Here is a 26,892-nt window from a genome sequence, read left to right on the forward strand (position 1 = left end):
GGGGGAGAAGAAGGGGGAAAATAGTGGGGGAGAAGGAGGGAGGCAAACCATGAGAGACTCTTGAATGCTGAGAACAAACTGAGGCCTGATGGGTGTGGGGGGCAGGGAGGTGATGGGCATGGAGGAGGGCCCTTGTGGGGATGAACACTGGTTCTTGGAAACCAAGTACTTGACAATAAACTTGACAATAAACTATTTATTAAAACAAGTTTATAGATTATGAATTAAAAATACATGAATCTTGTGTTTTTCTTTTTTCTTAGAATTAATTTTGTTCTGTGAAATGAGGGTCTAAATCTTCCTTATTTAAATTAAAAAAAATTTTTTTAATTTATTTCTGAGAGAGAGAGAGCGAGCGAGCAGGGGAAGGTCAGAGAGAGAGAGGGAGACACAAAATCTGAAGCAGGCTCCAGGCTTTGAACTGACTGTCAGCACAGAGCCCGATGTGGGGCTCCAACCCACGAACTGCGAGATCTTGACCTGAGCCAAAGTTGGACGCTTAACCGATTGAGCCACCCAGGCACCCCTAAATCTTCCCTATTTAAAAAAATTTTTTTTTCATGTTTTATTTATTTTTGAGAGACAGAGCACGAATGGGGGAGGGACAGAAAGAGAGGGACACACAGAATCTATAGCAGGCTCCAGGCTCTGAGCTGTTAGCACAAAGCCCAATGCGGGGCTGGAACCATTGAATTATGAGATAATGACCGGAGCCGAAGTTGGATGCTTAACTGACTGAGCCACTCAGGCACCCCTTTTCCCTCTTTTAAAATAAAATTTATTATTTATAAAATTTATTTTATAATCCCCCCTCCGTTTATTTTTTTATGCTAGTTATCTTGTATGAAATTCATTGAACTATGATGATTTGTTTCCCGGTCTATATGTTGTACTGATCTCTGTTTCTTTTTCTTTTTCTTCGGTGTATTCTACATTATATTCTATTATTCTGTTCTGTAATGGATTTTTTTTTTAAAGAGAGCAAGGGAGGCGTAGACAGGGAGAGAGAGAATCCCAAGCAGGCTCTGCACCATCATTGTGCAGCCTGATGTGGGGCTTGAACCAGTGAACTGTGATATCATGACCTGAGCTGAAACCAGGAGTTGGACACTTAACCTACTGAGTCACCCAGGCGCCCCTATAATAGTTTTCTTTTTTAATGTTTTAAAATTCATTTTGAGAGAGAGTGCAAGTGAGGGAGGGGTAGAGAGAGGGAGAGAGAGAATCCCAAGCAGGTTCCATGCTTAGTGTAGAGCCCAATATGGGGCTCGATCCCACAAACCTGTGAGATCATGACCTGAGCCAAAAGAGTCGGATGCTTAACCAACTGAGCCACACAGGTACCCCTGTAATATATTTCAGTATAGTGTAGTGTACATCCTAACACAGTGGTTCAACTTAGCAATTTTATAGACCAGAATGAGAATTTGAACTCTTTGACCACTCATTTATATAGTCTCATACCTAACTTCTCTGAGTCTTGGTTTCTTCTTCTGTTTAATAAGAGGAAACTATGTGTTTCATAGAATTGCCAAGAAATTAAAACTGTGTGTAGTACTTCTTACTGAAACAGGTTTAAATGTTCTTGGATCTAGCGTACTTTACCAAATAACATGGAGCCTGCTTGGGATTCTCTTTCTCCTCCTCTCTCTGCCCCTTTCCCACTTGCTTGCTCTTATTATCTCTCTCTCAAAATAAATAAACATTAAAAAAAAAGAATCTTCTTTCCTTCTTTAGATTGGTTATTGATGGTGGTAGGGTATGTTTTGATTTTTCTATTTCTGTCTTCTGACTTGTTATTTTGGTAGATTCTGACAGTTATTAATTAGTTAATTCTCTCAGATTTTTTAGTGCAGAATCATATACTTTACAAGCAACAACATTTTCCTTATTTCTTTCTATTAGTTCCAGTTTTTATTTGGTTTATTCTTAATTGCATTGCTCAAAATTTCCTATGTTTACTATTGTGATAGATGAAGCTATTTCATTTATCATTTTAATTGTGTTGTGGAATCTTGAGAGGGTACAAGTTCAGCTTGGTTTAATGTTTTTTCCTAAATTTCTTTTTACTATTGTAGGTCCTTAGATGTCATGAATTAGGGTGTAGACATTTAGTTTTTATTGGCCTAAAACCAAAATTTGCTGCCACTGAAAAAGTCCTACATTTATTTTCTATCTTAAAAATTATAGTAAAATATACATAAAATTTACAATTTTAACCTTTAGAAAAAAGTCCTACATTTTTGGTAATCTTCAGATATACCTACTTCCTTGTTGAAATGCAGTTCTTAACATTTGATCATGGATAATTAATAACTAAATCCCCTTAGTGTCTGAAGCATTTTCCAAGTGAATATATATGGTATGATAGGATGAATACCCAAGTATTGTTACTTTGTTTTAGAATGTGTTTTTATACTTTTACATTATGGTTATTAAAATTGTCAGGGAGGTCAACATGTTAAAGTGATTATTAATGAAAAGATGATTCACTGTACTTAAAAAGTAAAAGAAAATTCTGTTAATTAGGAGTTATATATTTAGTGTCAATATTTTACCTAGTATTTCATACTGATCTTCAGAGTGTATGGTTTTGAAATAATTATCATGTCTTACATGTATTCCAGGTCACCATATCATCAGCCAACCTCTTACAGGCCAAGATTACTGCTGTCTGGAGAACGAGGCTCAGGTCAAACTTCTCACCTTGCTCCAGCACTTTTGCACACCCTAGAAAAATTCTCTGTGCACAGACTAGATCTCCCAGCACTTTATTCAGTTAGTGCCAAAACACCTGAAGAATCATGTGCACAGGTAGGTTTGTACCATATCAGAGTACTTCCAACTTTCTTAATTGTTTATATCTCGGTAGTGATTATAAAGCCTTTTCAAAGAACAGAAATGTGAATCTTAACTTTTTGTTAGTTACTCATTAGCATTCTAATATTAAGGCCAAGGATCCTTTTGAGGTATAACATGTTTAAAACTGAGCTTATTGTTTTCCCTATATTTCATTATTTTCTGAAATTTTAATATCCTGTTCGTTATATTAAAGTTTTATTAAACATTGTAGAAAGGGAGTTTCTTTTGCCTTTATCTGACCCTCTTTTCAATGCTGTGGTTTCAGTCTTTCTAGACTTCTGTGTGTACTTAGAGACTTTCTATATGTAGAAGGGGAAAATTAACGTAGAAAATTGAGAGCAATTTAAAAATTATATATATTTCTATCAGTAGTCAAGTGTGTGTGATATTTGATTTTTAACTACTTTATACATGCTTGTTTGTGAAATGCAGAGTTCTGGTGCAGCTGTTTTAATATATATTTGAATTTATTGTAAGTGTATCATGTTGGAGCAGGTTAGGGGAATGTGACTTTCTACTTTGATATTTAGCTTACTTTTAGAGATTACATGACCAGAGTAGTAACACTTGAGAGCATTGCACATAATTATGTTGTTTTTTTGGGGTACATTTTATAACTATTTAATACGTACACATATACTACCTAATTGAAAACCATTCTGTACTTTATAGAAAGAAAAAAATATATATATATATATTTCGTGGCCCACAGCATTGGTTTCATCTCTTTTTTACTTATTTACAGTTGTCTGGTTATCAACATCCTAGTAGCATTCACCACTTACAAAGCCCTATTTAAAAGTTTTTTTTTCCCCTAAACCCATGGCTTAAATAAAAACTGTATACCAGTAATTTGCTCCAAGTTTTATACATTTAGCTCATCCTGGCTGGGAATGTTTCCCAATAATGTTGATTTATACGTTTGTTCATATTTTTTCTTTTCAGTGAGATAAACCATACAGTTTGTATGCAAGTATGAGAATTTCACAGTACCATTAAAAGCAAATCCAGTGGAGAAAGAATCTAAATAGACACTAACTGTGGAAGAAGAAATTGAGTATCAAAAAGCACTAAATACAGATAGTTTCATGGGTGAATTCTTTTAATCTTAAGGATAAGATCATTTTGATGCTAAACTGAAATACAGAGAAAAACAGACTAATCTCACTTGGGCAATGGTGGTAAAGTAAATATTACAAATGGATTCTAGTAGCACATCAAAACAGTAATATATGATTATTAAGGCATGCAAAATTGATTCAGTTAGACATTGAGAAACAAAAATTTTGGAACAGACACATTGAATTTATAAATATTTACCTGTGCCGTGATTGTATATTTGAAAACTTTTTAAGATCTACTGAAAAATTATTAACAACAATAAGATTTGTATATACTTTCAAATTTAATATTGTAAAATAAATAAGTTTTCTTTTATATACCCAGTAACAAGTTAGAAGTATGATGGAAAAAATGGTTCTATTTAAAATAGCAACTAATTTTACCTAGGAATTAAATAATTAATTTGCAGTGTCTAAAAGAAAACTAAAAATTTAGTGAGGAGTACAGTTGAATAAATTAAAACAACACCTTGTTTTTAATGACTATAATTCAAAGTATGGACTCAAGTCAAACTGCATATTGATTCAAATATCAGCTACTTTACTTATTGGTTGTAGCCTTGGACAAATTGCTTAACTTCTTTTTGAGACTTAATCTTCTCATCTATGAAATGAAGGTAGTGATACTGCATAAGGTAGTTGTGATTATTAAAATCAGCTCATCCAATGGGGCTGGCATATATAGTACCCGGTAGCTCTTAACTGTCATATTTATCACTACTACTACAGCTTCCATTCACAGCTGAGGGCTGATAAGGCTCAAGATTGGAAAGCTGTGAGCTCTTTTCTAAATTAGTGTATAAATTAAGTTCAGTCTCAAGTATAGTATTCCCAGAATTTAAGAGGAAAAGTTAAAAAAAGTGCTTTGAATTTCTTCTAGAAAATAAATATGAGCATAGCAAGGAGAGTTCTGGAGGAAATAGTATAATAAAGGGAGCCCTACCAGATTTTTAAAGATGTAACATAGTAATAAAGGTGAACATAGTAATAAAGAATATGTAAGTGTACAGGGATAGATAGACAAAGTAATAGAAGAGAGAATTAACCCTGGGCCTATGTAGAATGAGAATTAGTATCTGATGATGATTAGCACGTGATGATGGTAAGGATATGATGATGATGACGGCAACGATATTTGATATCATGGAATAGATTATTAAATAAATGCTCTTTGAAAACTGATTTTATGAGGGGGAAAAAGAAAAAAACAAAAGTGGATTTCCTATCTTCTTTTGGTAGCCCCAGCATAAATTCTATATTGTCAATGGAACTGTAAAAGAGGAATTCACAAGGTCAATATGTTTATTATATTGAGTATGAGAAAGTAGTTTCTAAGCAGTGAACACAAACCAGAAAATATAAAGATATGAACAAATTTGACTTTATAAAGTTTTAAATTATACATGGCAGAAATAATTATTTTAATAAAATTAATAGACACAACCTGGAAAAAAAGCATGTTTGTAACACACATGTNAGGAGATACAGACTCTGAAACAGGCTGTAGGCTCTCAGCTGGTAGTCAGCACAGAGCCCGATGCGGGGCTCGAACCCATGAACCGTGAGATCATGACCTAAGCGAAAGTCGGACGCTTAACCGACTAAGCCCCTCAGGCGCCCCCAGGATAAGTTTCCTAAATATACAAAAATATGTTAAACTCAGTAAGAAGAAAGAATGCCAACCTAATATAAAAATTGGCAAAATAGCATGCCATTTATAGGAAGAAAAAAAATAGAAAAAACAACCAATAAAAGTTTGAAAAAATTCTTAGCCTCACAGATGAAGAAAATGTAAATTAAAGCAACAGAATACTATTTTGAAGCAACTGTCTGGTTTGTAAAAATAAAAAGCTTGATGATGCCTGGTGATTTTAGAGTGTAGGTTGACATCATTAAAAATTTTTTTTTAAGTACATATGCCAGGAATTTTACACTAAAAATTTTTCCTAAAGATGTATTAGCTCTAAATAGTCACTGCTGAATGTACAAGGACATTTATTACAGCATTGTATAGAATTGCCAAACTAAGTAAGACCAACAAATTGAATGTCTTTTAATGATGGGTGGGCTGTGGTAAATTATGGTATATCCTTACATAATGTGAGGTCATTAACAAGAATGAGGTAAATTTACATAAGGCTGATATGGAGATATGAAGAAGATATTTGTGAAAAAAGCAAGTTGTAAATCAGTCTATCAAAATAGGATCAAAATAGGATCTTTGTGTAAAAAAAAACCTTGAAAAGATATATTCATATATATATTCATGCTTTAATGTATAAATTTCATATAGAGCTGTTAATAATATTGCTTTGGCTTCAGAGGAAGGAATTTAGAGAATTGGGGAATGAATAAAAACTTTGTCGTTTTAGTTTACACTCTGCTGCACAGTTTAGATTTATTTTTTGACATGCGTATTTGACAGTATGAAGCAAACTAAAGAAAGTCATTCTGAAAAAGGAACATTTTCAGAGTGAGAGGATTTTCTGTGTTTAGCTGTTCTTTATGTCTAATATGTGTATGTACATGTTCATAAATCCATTATTGAATATTAGGTGAGGAGATACTTAGGAGCCATTTTAGTAAATCATATGTTGGTATTACTGGGATACTGGGAGTTTCCTGCATTCTACTGGGCATCATTGGGCCAAATTTGAATTCTAACTGTGTATGTTTTGGTCTCTTTCTCATTTCTTGGCTTTTACTTTTTCATTCTGTTCTTGGGGAGGGAAAAAGAACAAAAACTTAAGATTTATTGTTTTGGTTGTATTTCCTGCATTTAGTACATCAAGATGTCTTCGATTCCTTGCTTTTGCCTACAAGATTGTGGGTTGTGAGTGATGCTTATTCTTGAGTGACCACACCTGGGTGTCCAGTCTATTCAGGGACCGAGTCAGAATTTTGTAGATATGGTAGCTGAAGCTCAGACTTCTTCTGAACATTGGCCAGAGACCACATTAACTCTCTTGGTTAATCCCTAATTATTTGTATCTTAAGTAAATATTTAAAGTTATTTTAAATTCGTAAATATATTACTGTCTCTTCCCCAGATTTATTTATTAAATGTTTATTTTCTATTAATTTTTTTTAACATTTATTCATTTTTTGAGAGACAGAGAGAGACAGTACAAGTGGGGGCAGGACAGAGAGAGAAAGAGACACAGAATCTGAAGCAGGCTTCAGGCTCTCCAGGCTGTCACCACAGAGCCTGACATGGGGGTCGAACTCGTGAACAGTGAGATCATGACCAGAGCAGAAGTCAGATGCTTAACTGATTGAGCCACCCAGGTGTTCCAAATGTTGGTTTATTTTTGAGAGAAAGAGAGAGAGGGAGGGAGCAGGGGAGGAGTAAGAGAGCAAGACGAACAAGGATCCAAAGCAGGCTTCTGTGCTGCAGCAGAGCCCAATGTGGGTCTTGAACCCAGAACTGTGAGATCTTGACCTGAGCTGAAGTCGGACGCTTAACCAACTGAGCCTCCCCGGCATCCCCTAAAAACTTATTTAAAAGGAGATTATTATATAATAAAACTGAGGACTTTTTCTTTCCTTTATTTTAAGTTTATTTATTTTGAGAGAGTGGGAGCGTGAGTGAGTGCATGCACGAGTTGGGGAGGGGCAGAAAGAGGGGGCAAAGAGAATCCCAAGTAGACTCCTCACTGTTAGTGCAGAGTCCAGTGCGTGGCTCGAACCCATAAACTGTGAGATCATGATCTGAATTGAAATCCAGAGTCTGACACTTGACTGAGACACCCAGGCACCCCTGGAATTTGTTCTTAATCTGTGGATCTGTGAGTGGGTAGAAGAAGGCATAAAAGTCCTAGGAAAGAGAGCATACTCATCAGGTGCTAAAATGCTGGAAAGAGGTGATGGGTGTTAAGTAGAGCAGTTCTTATGATGAGCACTGGGTGTTGTATATAAGTGATGAGCCACTGAATTCTGCTCCTGAAACCAATATTGCACTGTATGTTAACTAAAATTTAAATAAAACTTGAAGAAGAAAAAACAAAAATAAAATGCTGGGAAGAGTCAAAGCCTCTTCTTTCTATTCCTCTGTTCTATGTTCCCTATTCTCTTTTGCCTTGTTTCTCATGAGAGCTAGTCTGACTATAGGCAGGATTTTCTCTAAATAGATATGGTTTTGCCTGTGGCAAATTATTCTTCTGTGCTTTTCTCTTTTCCCTATCTCTTAGATACTTAATATAAATTAAATTGCTTTATTTAAAACTGTGACACAAACATGAAAGGTAACCTTAAAGGAAAGAAGTCTTCAATTACTTTTAAAGGATTGTATTTATATATGTGATAAGATGGAAAAGGGAAGAGCCCAGTTTATATTTCGTTATACATGTTTAATTCTATATTTTTTCTTTAAAACATATCCACACACAAGCATATATATGTTAATCTTCCTTTTCTCCCTCATACTACCTCAGCTGATGATGAATATTACAAATTTTGTGAAAATGGTAGAAGAGTTACTGTCTACTATAGGGTTTTGTCAGTTTCTTAAGATTTAGTGAGTATAAACGTCTTCTGGGGGTGCTTATTAAAATTTCTGATTCACTGGCTCTACATTTAAGAATTCTGATTCCTTAAACTTGGGGTGAGCCCCAGGAATCTGTTCTTTAAACCTGAATCCAGGTGTTACTCTTCTAGGTCTTTAGTAGATCACATTAGGAGATATAGTACTTTGGCTGATAACCGGACATTAGACATTTATTACTGAAAACAATTGCCAGAATTCATACTGTGGTTTTGTGTGTCTCTGTATGTCTGTATCTGTCTGTCTGTCTATATCTATCTATCATCTGTCTGTCTATGTTACTGAGTATTTTATAGTCTTCCAAAGGCTCTGGAAGGGGAATGGAAAAGCCTGGTGTGGCCTGGAAGATTTATGATTGTTGAGTTAAATCCACAAGTTGTTAATGAGACATACAATAAAGCTGGAGATGTTAGTAGCTGTAGTAAAAGATTTATCTGTATTAACACTCTAGAAAACCAAAACAACAGCTATGATTCCCCTTTTCTGACATCTTCAAATGGATTGTTTATATTATTTCTACTGTTGATTTAGGAAATCAGGATTGATGAGTGTATTGTGTTTTATCTTTTTCATTAATGATTGAATTGATAAATTTATATATTGTATGTCACAAGCTTTGGAGTTTGGATACTATATGGTGTTACAAATCATTTGGTCAATGAGGTCTTTTTTTGGGGGGGAAAATTGTAGTATTTTTCTTTTCCCAGAAAGAAGTTGTATTTGGAAATGTTCAGGGAAAATCCTTTTTGGTTAAGTAGCATGAAGGAATACTTAGCTATGTGTATTTGGATGCTCTTGTGTTTATGCATAAGGGTTTCTGGATTTCTTCATAGCATTCTGTATATACTTTGGGTACTCTTGGTTTGTGCACATGGGTTTCTGTGTTTTACCATAGCAACAACATTTTTTTTTTCTTAAGTTGTAAACGAGTTAAATTATCCTGGTCCAGAGTTTCTCATATCACATTTACTGAAATTCTTGAAGTTTTTAGGCAATGAAAATAACAGAAAAAGAATTTGGGTGATACAGTTTTCGTAAAATGTTGCTTTATATTATAATCATTGATCAGAAAGTCTAGTATAGTTATGTTTTATAATAGGCTGGTTTTGTATGCTTATAAAGAAATTGAGCACTTTATTTCCTGCATCCTGACCTAGACACTGCCTCCTTTTCACAGAGATGCTCCGTAAATCTTAGGTAAATAGAATATAAATGGAGTAAAGTGATAGATATGACATTAAGTTATTAGTAATGCAGATACATTATTTATTAATATTTATGATAGTATGGTATAAGGAATTAAATACTTAATAGTGCATAGTAATAGTGCTTTTTAATTTTTATAAAAATCAAGAATATTTTAGTCCTCAAGATATTTCTTTTACCTCTGTTTTACAATTTTAGCACATTCCTAGTACTATAACATGACCAAGACAAATTCTGGAAGTTTATTGATGACAGAATTGTTTCCCTCTTTCTTACAAAGCCCCTTTTAGGAAAGTGAAAGCTGTGCTGGTGTGAGCTTTCTGCTTCATTTACATTTGTGATTAAAATTACTCGCGTTTTCAGTTTCTCAAGAAAATGGCTTGTTATGGGCTGTATAGTCATAATTTTTAAAATACAGTAAAATTTCATACACCACATACTTTAATTTGCTGGCTAAAATACTGACTTGAAAGTTTAGCTTTTGACCTGATAAGAACTTTTATAAACATAGGTTCAGTTTATATAAGTAGTGCTTCTTTGTATAGATACTTTTAACTTCAGTGGCCTGATTTTTCTCTTTCATATCTTTAATATTCATAGTAAGTAGTTTGTACTTTTTTTTTTAATAAAGAAACTTTTAAAACAGTTACATAAGGGACCATTATGTCTGGGGCAGGAAGAAGCCAGAAGGAAGTAGAATATATTGTTTAAAGAATCAAAATGAACAGTTCACATACACTGGTGTTTGTTCATTTTATTTGTGCAAGAGTGCTGGTCATGTCAGAGGTGTTTTGAACGGTTGGTTCAGTAATTTGGCCTACTGTCTTTTTTTCTCTATAACAGTTTTTCTGTTTTCTACTACACCTTGCACATCCACCAATCCAAGACACCCTGTAGGTGAGTATTTTTCTAGTTATCAAATGGCATCACTTGTTCCGAAGACAGTTGCCGCTTCACTAAAACTAGGCTTTATTTTTCTACTCTGAATCTGGTTAATTGATTTCAGGGAGTGTATCTTATTTTACAACTTTAAAAGTTACCAGCAAACTGCTGAAGAGCGGTTTTTACATGATGGAAAAATCAGGAAAGGATTAAACTTTTTTTCCTGAATTTTAAAATACTGTTTTTAGACCATTCTTTTTGAATTTTTATTATAAAAAGTGGAGAATTAGAACAGGTTGGCTATGTATTTAAAGGAGGTATGAAAGTTTAAGTATTCTGAGATCACATGGAGTAAGGAATTAAAACTAAACTTGCTTTTAAATTTTCCTAGAAATTACAGATATTTTTTCCTGTAAAGGCTTAGGAGAAAAATTGTGAAAATAGCCCCTGGGTATTAATATTGCATATAGTTAGATTAATTGTAAAATTAGGTAATTATACATTCATGGACCAGAATGCCTAAGCCTTTTTATTTTTCTGTATTTGCCTTAGACTTTTTTCTTTCTGATTTTTCCCCCTTTAGGTTTTCAAATATAATTTTTTAAAAGATAAAGATACTTTCCTAAAGTCTTTATAAAAAAGGTCAATAGACTATCCTGTTCAATTTGTTAATTTGGGGAGAATTAGATGAAGAGAGGAAAGAAATAGAGAAACAAAACCCCTCAACTCTTTTAGAGTTGGTGATGCTTATGTTTCGAGTTCAGCCTTGCAAATAAGTTAAAATACCTATAGTACTGCATTATTTAATTTCTGGCTCTATATGAAGTTTTTATCACTTAACCCTTTGTTGCTTTGGCCTTACTCTTTGATACTTATTAGCAATTAGAAGTTCTCAACAACTGTTTCTAGAAAACCTAACCTACAAGTACTAGAACGAGAGGCTACATTTTATTTTTTTAAAGGCATGTTTTCTCATCTCTCCTTGGGCATGTGGTAAACTTGCATGGCTGACTTAGGTGGTTAGTTTTGTGAGGTTTCTCAGTAAGGTTTTATAAGCTCATTAGTCTTTTTTCATGTAATCACCATTCTCTCCCTGCCGACTCTCCCTAGTTTTACCAGCACAGAATGGGAGTCAGAAAGACAAAAGGCATCGGTTCCTGTCTTCACATACCATCCCTGATTGGGTGGCATGTAGCAATTTTTTTTTTCTTTTTGGGGGGGATGGAAATTAAATGCCTCACTTGCCTTTGTGCTCCTGTGTGGTTCCTTCCTTTTGCCAATATTTATGCTTGTTTTTCTCTTATGAATCTTCTACAAGAACTTTGGAAAACAATAATCCTTGGATTTTCAAGATCCAGGATAAGAGGGTGCGTGTTTGCAGAAAAGGTCAAAATTTGAGAGTCCTGGAGTTGTACTGTACAACTGTTCTGGATTGGTGGATATGCAAATATTAAAGGAAGGGAAGGAGCAAATATTACTTTTGATGTGAGTGATCATAACATCTACATTTCCACTTTGGGGGAAATTTTTTATTTGAGCGTCTTCCATCTGGTTTATTAAATTGGCAACATATTTTATTTTACACAGAATGTTGAAAGCTTTATAAAATGTAGCATTTGAAAAATTCATGCAAGTGATAGGCTTATTCATTAAAGAAAAATAATCATTTTGATTCTCAGGAACATTTCTGATAATCCTAATCATTTTAAATAGTAGATCATTATTTTTCTGTCTTGCACATTATACAGCCTAATTGAAACGTGTTTAAGATAAAGGGAAATAGAGAATTTTAGAATGTAATTCTTAAATAAATTGGAGAAAGATTTTTACATTTATTCTTTCATTTGTTAGAAGTATTGAAGAGATGCCATATCATCCCACAAGAATTTGTTGGTGGGCCATTGAGCTGTTGTTGACATCTATTTAAAGGGCAGTACTTCTGCTTGGCAGCTTACTAATAGCCAACCTGGTCCTTCCTGGCGTGTGTTGGCAGAGTGTGACTGAAGCTATGGTTAGGGTTCTTTTTAACACCTGAGGAAACTTTATTTTGTATTTTCTGACAATGGGAGTTTCACAGAGCTTTTTGCTAATTTATTTATTGCTCTTTAGTGATGTGAGGTTATTTTGTGACTACTTTATGGAGGATTGAATTAAGGTAATAGGAGGTAAAGAAGTGGTCAGTAGGTAGTTCATAATTTTAAGCTCTAGGGTGATACATCGTGGTGAAAATATTTAATCCATGTATTTAGTGATTTTAGGGAATGTGCACAAACATGGAAACTATGTCTTCCTTTTCTTCTTTGTGCTTACTGAGATCATTATGACATGGGTGACATATCGGTGCATGTTTATCTCTTTATTTGCAGCATATTTTATAATGGTGTTTTGCTTTGTTATCGTTACATGATAGATAAGTGGAGCAACTTGATACCTTTATATTATTAAGTACTGAACAGAAATAATAAAATGGCAAAAAATAAAAGACCTTTTTTTAGGTGGAGCAAGGGAGATAGAAGCTCTATGTGAGGCTTGTATATCACATTGTGAACAGCTTAAATATTTGAGCTGAGAATAATTACAGTAAAAGGCCTGACACATTTCATGTATTTAGGGGTTACTGAGTAAACTTTAGAATAATAGCAATTTGAATTTTTTTCAATTTGTATTTTTAATGCCAGTTCTTTTCTTAATTAGATTTTTCGTGAAGCTCGAAGAACAGTACCTAGTATTGTTTACATGCCTCACATTGGTGATTGGTGGGAAGCTGTCAGTGAAACTGTGAGAGCAACTTTTCTGACATTGCTACAAGATATACCATCATTTTCACCTATATTTTTATTGTCTACCTCTGAAACCATGTACAGTGAACTGCCTGAAGAGGTAAGTGGTTAAATATTTATCTTCCTGTTTTAAAAATAGTTGATCTTGTAAATTGGACACATTTCAATTTATTTAATAAATTTAACTTATTTAACAAAATAAATACTGTTAAGGTTCACGCCTTGTTACACTAATTATTAGCTCTGTGACTTAAGCAAATTAGCTTTGATTTAAGTTTCAGTTTCTCTTTTGATATAATAGTGATAAATTTGTCACTGTTGCTGTGAAGACTGAGATAAATCATGTTTGGGCCCGAGCCCGACATATATATGGTTTGTACCAAGAAGGCCTAGGCTGTATCACAGTTAGTTCCATTATAATTAGCCTTCTCATCCTTACCGTCTGGTAGAGTATTTGGTGGGATTTGACCTTTCAGGTCCTACACTGGTAGCATCCTATTAATTTGACTGTTGCTACTGCTGTGCATATTTTTAAAATCTGATATGCAGTTTTTGAGTTCAAAGCCAACTCATACTTAATATATGGGAATCAGAGGTAAAATCACATTTGTTTCAGAAAAAAATAGTAGTCAATTCATGTGAGTGAAAATGATTTTTAAAAAAATTAATGTTTTTAATACCCTATGCTTACTAAGTCTTGAAATTCTCACCTTTAGAAATGCTTAGGAAAATTTTGCTTAGGTGACACAGTTTATATAAAAGATTTTGCATGTTTTAAATGCTATAATGTAAATCTTGATTATGTAGAATTTTATGATTAAGAGATCTGTTAACAGTTTTTTTGTTTAGCACTTGTTAGCTATCTTGTTCAAGCTGACTTGTACAGGTACTGATTTTTGTAAGAAAAGTATATTAAATTTAGAATGATTCATTTTTGGTTATTCATAATCTAATTGTTAGTTAAGACCATTAATTACAATTTTTTTTTTTGTCATAGGGGCCAATAAAGTTTAGTAGAATGCTACATGTAGTAAGAGTCAGAAAAACCAAGTTGTTCTGATTTACTATACAAGTCTTTTGATTTTGGGTAAATATTTGAACCTAGAATTGCCTCAGTTTCCTTATCTATAAAATGTAGATAGTAATAGACAGGCTTGACTATGTGAGATAGTATATGTGAGTTTATATGGGAAACCACAGAGCTATAAAATGTTTAGTATTATGAAGTAGGAATGTACTTGAAATTGATTGAACCTGGACATAACCTAGGAGCCACTTTTAAAAATTAAATCCTCACTGTCAAGTAGTTTTATTATAATTTTATAAGAGAGAAAGAAAATTTGAGATAATTGGGGCACCTGGTTGGCTCACTTGGTTAAGGGTTGGACTTTGGCTCAGGTCATGATCCTGCAGCTCATGAGTTCGATCCCTGCATCGGGCTCTGTGCTGACAGCTCAGAGCCTGGAACCTGCTTCAGATTCTGTGTCTCACTCTTTCTCTGCCCCTCCCTTGTTTGCTCTGTCTCTTTATCTCTCTCTCTCTCAAAAATAAACATTGTTAGGGAAAAAAAAAATTGGGATAATTAATGTTTCTAGTTAGAAATGTATAATTACCTGATGTTTTCCTTACATTGTTTGAAAAATTTGTAAATAAAAGTATTATGAACCTATTTTCTTGATACAGCAGTTTTGCCTACTCCTGTTGTCTATTCACATGTGATTTTATTGTTGGTTAGTTTTTTAAGTTTAGTATTTAGTTATCTCTACACCCGTTGTGGGGCTTGAACTCACGACCCTGAGATCAAGAGTCCCGTGCCCTTCTGACTGAGCCAGCCAGGTGCCCCATTGTTGGTAGTTTTTTAAAGGTAACATTAGATCATACAGATTTTCAGTGTTGTTATATTGTTGTCATAGTTTTAATAGATTCAATTTGTTCATTATTTGTTTGCCAGTACCCTTAATTAGTAGCTAAAATATTAGAGGTATACTAGCATCAAATCATGAAATTTCAGGGTTTTTTCCCCTCTTTGTTTTCTGTATTCTTTGCTCTTATTAATCAAGTAGCTACCAAAACTATCATGGACAGTCCTATTTGTGGGGTAAAGATTATGAGAATTCTCTTAGACTGCTTATTACATAACATGTTTTATACTTACTGTTCTTAGGAAATCCTACTCTGCCTCCAAGCCTTTCATTTATTTATTTATTTTTTTCAGGTTTATTTATTTATTTTGAGAGAGAATGAGTGAGCATGAGCAGGGGAGGGACAGAGAGAAAGGGAGAGAGAATTCCAAGCAGCTTCTGCACTGTCTGCACGGAGTCCGATTCAGGGCTCAAACTCACAAACCATGAGATCATGACCTGAGCCAAAACCAAGAGTTGGATGTTTAACCACCTCACCTGAGCCATGCAGGTGCCCCCAACACTTTCATTTAAATTTCAGCTTTACCATTAGAATGTTTAGGTCACAAACTGAGATAGTAGTGAATAATACTTAACGCATATTGATAAATATTTGGGGAATGAATGAAGAACATTTAGAGTAGCACACTAAGTAACTGTAGATTAGCAAAGTGCCAGATCTATAGAAGAAATGAAGTAGACAAAAAAACCAAGTGATTCTAAAGGAAAGAAATGGCCAGTTACTAGAATGCATTTAAGAAAATATAGTAGATAAATTTTTTTAAAGATTTTTTATTTTTTATTTTTTTTTAATTTTTTTACAAATAGTTTATTGTCAAATTAGTTTCCTAAAGATTTTTTAAAAAAATAATCTCTATACCCAACATGGGGCTCGAACTCATAAACCCAAGATGAGGAGTCGCATGCTCTACAGACTGAGCAAGCCAGGTACTCCAATACAGTGGATAATTTAAAACAAAAGTAAAAAGCAGATTTTAACCTATCAAGTAGGCAAATATAAAAACCGTTAAATAAATCTCTCCAGGGCAGTCCAGGTAATAGACTTAAATATGAACATACAGTTTGGCTCAGCAATACCATTTATGTGTAATTATCCAAAGAGTTCTTCATGGACTAACACAAAGATTCTGTGTAGACCACACAAAAAATACAAGAATATTTATTATAACCTTTCTTCATAGATTGGAAACTATCTAAATGTCCTATTGTAGAGGATTGGTTAAGTTATAGTAGATTTCTTCCATGAAACACAATGAATCTTTTAAAATATTGATGTAAAAAATAATGTCATGGGATGCATGGCTGGCTCAGTCAGTAGAATATGTGACTCTTAATCACAGGGTTGTGAGTTCAAGCCCCACGTTGGATGTAGAGATTACTTAAAAATAAAATCTTAAATATAATAATGTGGTGAAAAGATGTTGTGAATACATTGTTAAAAAGTAGAGTAATCAGTATGTATAGTATTATCCAAGTTTGTATGGAAATAACTATATAGTATATGTAAATAAAGTTATTTGCATATATGTATAACTATTAATAAATGTTGATAGTAATTATTTCTGCATATAAAGAGTATAGTAATTTTCATTTATCTGTATTTTCTGAATTTTCTGTAATAAATGCTATTATTATCAGAAAATAAACTCATTTAGAGGTGAAAAGGAAAAGTTCTACACTCAATTTTAAAACTAGAACAAAACAAAAAAGATTTAATTACCATGGAGGTAGTGTTTTATTCAGAATATAAAACTGCTTTCTTTCTGCCTGACAAAATAACAATCTAATCTTTAGAGCTCTTTAGCATTCTCTTGTAGATGTTTCTTTGTATATGTATCTCTCTCTCCTAATCCAGTAGTCCCCAAAGTAAGTTTGTACTCAAGTCAGTACATTGGAATATTGAAAAAATCATTAGAACTTTTACTCATTTTTAGTCTTCATATTATCTTAAGTATTTTGTGTATATATGCTTTATAATAGAAATAGTAATATTGGTAGAATATATATTTAAATAAATATTCATATACTGGAAAGAGTATTTNGGAGAAGTGTTTTGATTAAAAAAAAAAAAAACAGGACTTCTGTGGCCCCATAAAACTTTCAGGGAGTCACATTCCTCTTTTTTCCATCTGCATACCTGCTTGAACATGGGCTTTCTTCATGTACTTCAGTCAAAACAACATATTGTAACCGATTAAATACGGAAGCACAAATGAGAATCGAGTTGTCTTTCATTAAGCTAGATATTAAAGAGATTTGAGGAAATGTAAAACAATGTCACTTTTCTCACTAAATTTCATTTTATATTATATTTTATATTTCAGAAAAATACATTTTTCAAGAGAATGTATTTTCCTTTTTAAAAAAAAATTTTAATGTTTATTTCTTTTGAGAAAGAGAGAGCAAGCAGGGGAAGGGCAGAGAGAGGGGGAGACACAGAGTCTGAAACCAGCTTCAGACCCCTAGTCGTCAGCACAGAGCCTGATGTAGGACTCAAACTGATGGACCGTGAATCATGACTTTAGCTAAAGTCAGAAGCTCAACTAACTGAGCCACCTAGATGCTCCTGCCTGCCTGCCTGCCTGCCTTCCTTCCTTCCTTCCTTCCTTCCTTCCTTCCTTCCTTCCTTCCTTCCTTTCTTCCTTCAAATGTTTTATTTATTTCTGAGAGAGAGACAGTATGAGCAGGAGAGGGTCAGAGAGAGAGGGAGGTACAGAATCTGAAGCAGACTCCAGGCTCTGAGCTACCTGTCAGCACAGAGCCCGACACGGGGCTCAAACCCACGAACTGTGAGATCATGACCTGAGCCGAAGTCGGACGCTTAACTGACTGAGCCACCCAGGCGCCCCTCTTTTTTCATTTTTTAGTGTTTGTTTATTTTTGAGACAGGGAGCGCATGCGTGCGCATTCGAGTAGGGGAGGACAGAGAGAGACACACACACAGAATCCGAAGCAAGCTCCAGGCTCTGAGGTGTCAGCAGAGTCCACTGTGGGGCTTGAACTTACAGGCCGTGAGATCATGACCTGAGCCAAAGTTGGTTGGTTAACTGACTGAGCTACCCAGGCACCCTGAGAGAATGTATATATATATTTTTTAAATCTATTTTCAGTGTTAATATGTAATTGGCTTTAAGTGTATACATAATTTGGAAGACTCTTGGTTTTAATTTTAATACATAATTATTGACAGATGTAAACCACATAAACAGAAGCTCTTTTGGGTTCCTGAATAGTTTTTGAGAGTTTAATAGGTTCTGAGACTAAAATGTTTGAGAACCTCTGACCTAGACCACAAGCTCTTTGAGAGGTGGGAATTGTCTTATTGGCCTTCATTTTTCCACTTCTTGACGCATTAGAATTGCCTCTAAATGTTTGTTGCATAAAAAATAGGAATTTACCACTGAATCACCACATTGGTTTTAACTCCTGCTCAGCCTCATTTCTTTTATTGCAAAATTCTAATGTAAGTAAATTTACTTTTGTGGACCTTGTAGACTCAGAATAGTCGAAGAGCTTTAGTTGAGATACATGGGAATTGCAAGTTATTTCTTTTCATTCAGGAGAATTAGAAAAAAGAACTGAGGATTGAGCATAGGGATTTTTATTTTATTTTTTTCATTAGGTTCTAGGAAAGGGATTTTTAAACAAGGAAGCAGATGGAGGTAGAAATATTTACAGGAAGGAAAGTCAACTTTGGTCAGAATTGTACTTAAATTTCTGATAAGATTCACAGAATTGTATTTTGGTATTATTATGGGTAGACTCAAAATGATATAATTCAGTATACTGAAAATGAATTTTAAAGAAATATCTACCCTTAGGAAAGTAAAGATTACAAACAGCATTTTGTCATCTCAGTATTTCATGTCATTTTGTGTCTGTCAGTTTATGATAGAAACTGGGAGTTAATAACTTAAGTAGAAAAATCAAGTAGGAGCATTGAAAATGATCATATATACAAGGGAAATAGTATTAATTTTTTGTCATAAAACATTCATGTGAATCTTAAAATTTATGAGAAAGGGGGTCACAAGAAGTTTTTAAATCACAATTTACTATATCTAGTAAATGAACATGAATTATTACTGTGTTAAAGTATGTGAAAGTTATTATTTATTTTTAGTTAATTCACCTATTTTGCTTTTAGGAAAACAAATTTTATTCACAGAAGCTGTATTAGGTTCATTTCTGACCTCATTTTCCATACCTTTGAGGTCTTGAGTATTAATCATTACTTTTCCCCATTATAGATATTGCATAAACTCTGCCTTTAAAGCTGAGGACTGACAACTCTTTAACATTTAATAAATGAGGTAAAACAAGATTTTGCTAGTGAACGAATTGCTGTCCCTTATGCAGCTATGTGCCAGGCACTATAGAAGCCAATTACGTATATTATCTAATACAAATTTAATTCTTTAGTAAGAAAAGTAAGACCCTAGACCTTGCCTAGGGTCTCACCACTAGTATGGCAGAACAAAGATTTAGGTCAAGTTTGTCTGATTACAAAAGTCATATACTTACAATGCACTGTTTTCTCTAAGATTGCAGAGAGCCACTTTCTGGATTTTGTGTTGCTTAGTTTGATGAGTGGTCAGGGAAATGGAGTTTAGTATTTATCAAGTTAAAACCATTGTTTATTCATCAGAATTTATTGTGTGCATGTTTTGTGCAATATAGTGTTCTAATAAGTTTGAATTTGTTTAAGGCAGGTCAGGTGTCTGCTTCGTGCTTTTATTCACAGTGCCTGCCTGCCTTACAGGATCTCTATGTGTACACAAATATGCAGTATTCACAAATAGATACATATATCCATGCAAATATCTCTAGCACAGTAAGTCTTTGTTGGATGAATGAATGAATAAAATAGGTGCAAAACCAAAGGTAGCCACTGTTCTCTAATATTTTAAGTTTAGAGGGAAGAGAGACCTGAAAAAAATAATACAGTATAAGAAGTGCTCTATTTTATAAAAACATGAGCCATAAAAGGAAAAATTGATAAAGGCAACTTTATCAAAATTAAAAACTTTTTAAAAGGCACCATTAACAAAATGAGAAAACAAGACACAGACTGGAGAAAAATACTTCAAATATATCAAATTCCATATCTTGATAAGACTTAAGTCCAGAATGTATTAAGAGCTCTTTCAGGGTGCCTGGCTGGCTCAGTCACTAGAACATGCAACTCTTGAACTGAGGGTTATAAGTTCAAGCCCCACGTTGGGTATAGAGCTTACATTAAAAAACAAAATCTTTCAATATATGACTATAGCAGATGATTTTCAACAAGAGTATAAAGACCATTCATCGAGGAAATGATAGTCATTTCAATAAATGGTGGTGGGAAAACTGGATATCTACATGCAGAAGAAATGATTTGGGGCAGCTGGCTAGCACAGTTGGGTGAGCATGTTACTCTTAATCTTGGGGCTGTGAGTTTGAGCCTCACATTGGGTGTAGAGATTACTCAAATAAATAAAACTTTAAAAAAATGAATTGGACCCTATTATCATATGCAAAAGTTAATTCAAAATGGATCAAAGAACTAAACAGAAAACTTAAAACCGTAAAACCCTTAGAAGAAAACATAGTAAGAAAGTTTTATGACTTTGGATTTTGTAATGGTTTCTTGGCTATGATACCACAAGTATAGGCAACAGAAGAAAAAACAGATTTCATTGAATTAAAAAACTTGTTGCATCAAAGGTCACTATCAGCAGGGTGGAAAGGCAACTCACAGAATGGGAGAAAATATTTGCAAATGATATCTGATAAGGGATTGATATCTAGAGTATATAAAGAACTCCTACACCTCAAGAACAAAAAAAATCCAGCTGATCATACTTACCCCCATTGAGGATATTCAAATAGCCAATAAGCTCATGAAAAGATGCTGAACATCACTAATCATTAGAGAAATGCAAATTAAAACCATTTTGAGGGGCGCCTGCGTGGCTCAGTCGGTTAAGCATCCGACTTCAGCCCAGGTTATGATCTCACAGTTCGTGGTTTCGAGCCCCGCGTCGGGCTCTGTGCTGACAGCTCAGAGCCTGGAGCCTGTTTCAGATTCTGTGTCCCTCTCTCGCTCTGCTCCTTCCCTGCTCATTCTCTGTCTCTCTCACTCTCTGAAGGATAAATAAACATTAAAAAATTAAAAAAAAAAACAAAACACTTTGAGATGTCAGTTAGTACCCATTAGGAAGGCTGTTATCATAAAATAAAAAGTAACTAATAAAAAATATTGGTTAAGATGTGAAGAAATTGGAGTCCCTTTGAGTATAAAATTGTGCAGCCTCATTGGAAATAAATGTTTTATTAAAAAAAACTAAACAGAATAACCATATGATCCAGCAATTCTGCTTCTGAGTATACACTCAAGTGAAAGCAGGGATTTGAACAGATATTTGTATGCCCGTGTTTGTGGCAGCATTATTTCACGATAGCCAGAAAGAAACACACAAATGTCCTTCGACAAATGGATAAAAAAAATGTGGCATATACATACAATATAACATTATATAGCTTTCAAAAGGAAGGAGATTTTAACACATGCTTCAACATAAACTTTGAAGGTGTTACGCTAAGTTAAGTTTCCCAGTCACAAAAGGACAAGTATACAATTCCTCTTTTTTTTTTTTAATGTTAATTTATTCTGAGAGAGAGAGAGAGAACTCAAGCAGGAGAGGGGTAGAGAGAAAGGGAGAGAGAATCCCACGCGGGCTCAATGCTGCCGGCACAGAGCCCTGTGGCTCTGGGCTCCATTGCACAAGCAGTGAGTGAGATTATGACCTGAGCTGAAATCGAGTTGCTTGACCAACTGAGCCACCCAGGTGCCCCATGATTCCTTTTTTAAAAAGTTTCTAGAGTAATCAGACTTACAGAGATAGAAAGTAGAATGGTGATAGCCAGGGACTGGGGAAAGGGAGAGTGTGGGGAGTTCTTGTTTAATGGATACAGAATTTTACTTGGGGGAAGATGAAAAAGTTCTGGAGATAGGTAGTGATGGTCGCATAACATTGTGAATAGACTTACTCCTATAGGCTGAACAATTAAAAATGATAATGGTAGATTTTATGTTCTGAATATTTTACCACAATTAAGTTAAAAAGAAGACTACAATTTAAAAAAGGGCTAAAGATTTAAATAGACATTTCACCAAAGAGTATATATTCTTTTGGGCTAATAAAGCACAAGAAAAGATTCTTAAGATCATTAGTTATTCAGGAATGGGATACCACTATACATATGACCACTAGACAGTATAGGGTGTTGGCAAGGATGTAGAGAAACTGAGGGCCTAATATATTGCTGGTGGAATTGTAAAGCAGTGTAGCCATTTTTGAAAAAACTGGCAGTTCTAAAGATGTTAATCATAAAATTAGGATATAACCTGGCATTCTAGGTAACTACACAAGAGAATTATGTTCACGCAAAGACTTGAATGCTGATGTTCCTACTAGCATTTTTCGTAATAGTGGGAAACAACCAAATATTCATTAACTGGTGATTGGTAAAACAAAACATTGTGCATACATCCAGGGAAAATACTGTTCAGCATTAAATGGAATGAAGTACTGATACATTCTACAGTATAGGTGCACCATATATATATATATATACACACACACATATATATATATTAATATTATGCTAAGTGAGAGAAGCTAGACACAAAAGACCATAAGTTGTATGATACACAATTCCTAGAAAAGGCAATCTCTGGAGAATGGAAGTAATCAGTAGTCTTTGGGAGTAGGAGTGTGGAGATTGGTGGCAGATGGACATGAGGGAGCTTTTTGCAGGTAATGGAAATGTTTTAAACTGTCTTGTGATGATTACACAACTGAATTAATTTACTAAAAATTATTGAACTATGGGGTGCCTGGGTGGCTCAGTCGATTAAATGTCTGACTTCAGCTCAGGTCATGATCTCACGGTTTGTGGGCTTGAGCCCCGCGTTGGGCTCTGTGCTGACAGCTAGCTCAGAGCCTGGAGTCTGCTTCGGATTCTGTATCTCCCTCTCTCTCTGACCCTCCCCTGCTCACACTGCCTCTCTCTCTCTGTCTCTCTCTCTCTTTCTCTCTCAGAAATAAATAAAACATTAAAAAAACTAAAATAAAAATTATTGAACTTAAAAGTTAGATGGGGGGCCCGGATGGCTCAGTTGGTTGAGTGTCTGACTTTGGCTCAGGTCATGATCTCATGGTTTGTGAGTTCCAGCCCCACCTTGGGCTCTGTGTGGACAGTTTCAGAGCCTGGAGCCTGCTTCAGATTCTGTGTGTGTGTGTGTGTGTGTGTGTGTGTGTGTGTGTGTCTCTGCCCCTTACCTGCTCACTCTCTGTGTCTCTCTCGTGCTCTCAAAAATAAATAAAACTTTATTTATTAATTTAAAATTTTTTTTTTAATTTCTGAGAGAGAGAGAGAGAGAGAGAGAGAGAGAGAGAGAGAGAGACAGCCTAAACAGGGGAGAGTCAGAGAGAGAGGGAGACACAGAATTTGAAACAGGCTCCAGGCTCAGCTAGCTGTCAGCACAGAGCCCGATGCGGGGTTCAGACCCACAAACTGTAAGATCATGACCTGAGCCAAAGTCGGACACTTAACCAACTGAGTCACCCAGGTGCCCCAATAAAACATTTAAAAAATGTTTTTTAAAGTGTGATGGAGGGGGGGGCGCCTGGGTGGCTTAGTCGGTTAAGCGTCCGACTTTGGCTTAGGTCATGATCTCGCGGTTCGTGGGTTCGAGCCCCGCGGCGGGCTCTGTGCTGACTGCCAGCTCGGAGCCTGGAGCCTGTTTCAGTCTGTGACTCCCTCTCTTTCTGACCCTGCTCACGCTGTCTCTCTCTCTCTCTCTCCTAGAAATAAATAAAACATTAAAAAAAAAAATTTAAAGTGTGATGGAGGGGTAGTAGATGGTATGGCTGAGTGTATCTGAGAAAGTCAGAGAAAACATTACTCAGAAAACATTTGCTTGAGCGGAGAGTTAAAAACAGGGTTGGAAAAAGCAGATAGCACATACAGAGGTCACTGTGAGCCAGTGTGAAAGTGCATGATTTCAGGGAATTATATGAGGTATGTTCAGTTGCAGCATGTAATTTGAGGCTGGGAATGTCAGAAGATAAAGTTAGGAATAAATTTAAAGTAAAATGTAGCCTACTTATGAAGTGATGGATTCTAAGCTGTTGGTAATAACCTGGAAGGAATATCAGACGATTATTGTAGACCTACTCTTGGTATGCTTTTTGTATTCACAAAGTTGAACACTGTGCTGAAAAATTATCAGAAGGAAGAATATTTAAAACTGAAATTAAATGTTTTGCTTATCTTGAACAAAATCCTGGTACTTCTAGGGTATTGCATTTTGTTTATTTTTCAAGACCCAGTTAATGTTAGCTATTTTTGCCCTATCTTATCTGATAAAGCCTCTTCACCCTTACCTCTTCCAGACTATTGTAGTCTCTTCTGTTTCTCTCCCTCTCCCTGTGTTACAGCACGTCTGGTGTGGTACCATAATGCTTTGTTAGGAAACTCTTAAGATCCTTGACAGCAGAAAGTAACTATGTTTTCCTTAAGTTTATAATTACAGTATTTGGCATTATACTTAGCACACAATGGGTGTTCACTGGTAAATTTGCCTGCCAGAACTTTTGAAGAAGGGCCAGTGAGGCATAGATAAATGGGTTGAGGGAATTGTACATGAAAGTAGGCTACAAAAAGAAATATTGGACGGAGACAAGGTGAAATTTTATAAACTCTTAAAAGGATTTGCCTTTGGGTTGAGGTAGATAGTTCCCTATGCGAATTTTTGAATTCTACGTTTCATTGATTGTGTCTTTTCTGTCTTAGGATTTTAGAGCTGGAAAAGGCCTTGGGAGATCTAGTGTTCTCTCTTTACTTACTTTGTGACCTTTAGCAAATTACTTAAACCTTTTCTAGTCTAAGTTTTCTTATTTGTAAAATGAAGGACTCCTACGTACCTCATTGTTATAAAAAGTTCGATTGAAATAGTATTTAGAAATTCTTAGTCTTCAGGGCGCCTGGATGGCTCAGTCGGTTACGCGTCCGACTTCGGCTCAGGTCATGATCTCATGGTTTGTGGGTTCGAGCCCTGTGTCGGGCTCTGTGCTGACAGCTAGTTCAGAGCCTGGAGCCTGCTTTGGATTCTGTATCTAACTCTCTCTCTGACCCTTCCCTGCTCACGCTGTCTCTCTCTCTCTCTCTCTCTCTCAGAAATAAATAAAACATTAAAAGATTAAAAAAAAAAAGAAATTCTTAGTCTTCAGTTCAGTAGGTAGTTGGACATGACAAACTAAATGGATTATGTAGTTTACTGTAAATGCGTGACTAAATTTGGGCTAGGATCTGATATCTTGAACTTTGATCCAGTGTTTCCTCATTATCTCATAGTTGGTTCTTCTTTCCTTACTAGTAACCTTTTCCCATTTGCAGTTTCCAGTTTGATCTGGGCTGGGAAATAAATTACAGGCTTTACTCATTTGGTCCATGCTAATTAAGCATTAGTACGTACCAGTCACTGTGGTACATACAGGAAGTCAGAGGAGTAAGAAATGGTCTCTGTTCTTAGGGAGTTTGGTCTAGAAGTAGAATATAGACATTCTAGAAAAACATAAAAATTAAAATGTATAGATTAATATGGATGATATGGAGGATTTGAACAGCCTTTCTTGCAAGGAGGACATCTGGGGCCAAAGCCTCCATACATACCCGGTAAACAAAAGAGAGGTAGGTAATCACCAGTGGGAAGGAACTCTGAGGTATGTGAGAATGACTGGCTTAATATTGCTTGGGAGCCAGCAATATTTTGTGTCAAAGGTGGTGTTATTGTGGAGCATTCTGGGAAGAAACTAAAGGTACGGTTTATTTGCAGTGAAACCAGGATTCTGGAGGATTCAAGGGAATAGACTTGGTATGAAAAGAGTTCAGGAAAGGAAGTCACTGGATAGGAAGTACACAGAAAGAACATCAGAGAAGGCAGTGCTGTTAGCATCCTTTCAGCTCTCTCATGTAGATTCTAGATAATGACTGTCCAGCTCTAATGCAAAAGTCCTTTGAGATTGTTGCCATCTAGCTATTATGATCAATTACCCTTTTTGCTATTATTTGCTGATTCTCCCAGATATAGTACAATTTATTAATGACTTGGGCAACTGGTCATTCTCTCATTACTGTTTAGTCCATGAGATTGAATCTCTCAACAGCATAGCCTGGGATGAGGTTAACCGTAGCCTCACATGAATGAAAATAGAAAATGGTGCTGGAAGTTGAAGAAATTGTAGTTTGGCATAGAAGTAAGCTTTTAATTCTCTGTATATTTAATGTCTTTGTGTGTATGTGTATGTGTGTAGGTTAAGTGTATCTTTAGAATACAGTATGAAGAGGTCTTGTATATTCAAAGGCCTATTGAAGAAGACAGAAGAAAATTTTTCCAAGAATTGATTCTCAATCAGGCATCAATGGCTCCACCACGAAGGAAACACACTGGTAAAGTTCCTAAAGCCTTTAGGAAAATGGGGAAGAGGGAGGATGGGGAGTGAAGTTAAAAATGCTCCTTCTTGGAG

General features: G+C 35.1%; 1 protein-coding gene across 2 annotated transcripts in view; it reads left to right on the plus strand.

Annotated features, from left to right (window-relative positions):
- Nucleotides 1–26,892, plus strand: part of ATAD2B (ATPase family AAA domain containing 2B) — a 159,147-nt gene that overhangs the window by 101,441 nt on the left and 30,814 nt on the right. For both annotated transcript variants that reach the window (XM_077774077.1, XM_077774079.1), the window contains exons 18-20: nt 2,628–2,814; nt 13,309–13,494; nt 26,680–26,815. In XM_077774077.1, coding sequence (XP_077630203.1) covers nt 2,628–2,814; nt 13,309–13,494; nt 26,680–26,815 — 509 coding nt within the window. The remainder of the gene's footprint in view (nt 1–2,627; nt 2,815–13,308; nt 13,495–26,679; nt 26,816–26,892) is intronic.

This window comes from Crocuta crocuta, unplaced genomic scaffold (assembly GCF_008692635.1).
Source record: "Crocuta crocuta isolate KB4526 unplaced genomic scaffold, BGI_CrCroc_1.0 scaffold246, whole genome shotgun sequence".
In the NCBI taxonomy this organism is placed as follows: Eukaryota; Metazoa; Chordata; class Mammalia; order Carnivora; family Hyaenidae; genus Crocuta; species Crocuta crocuta.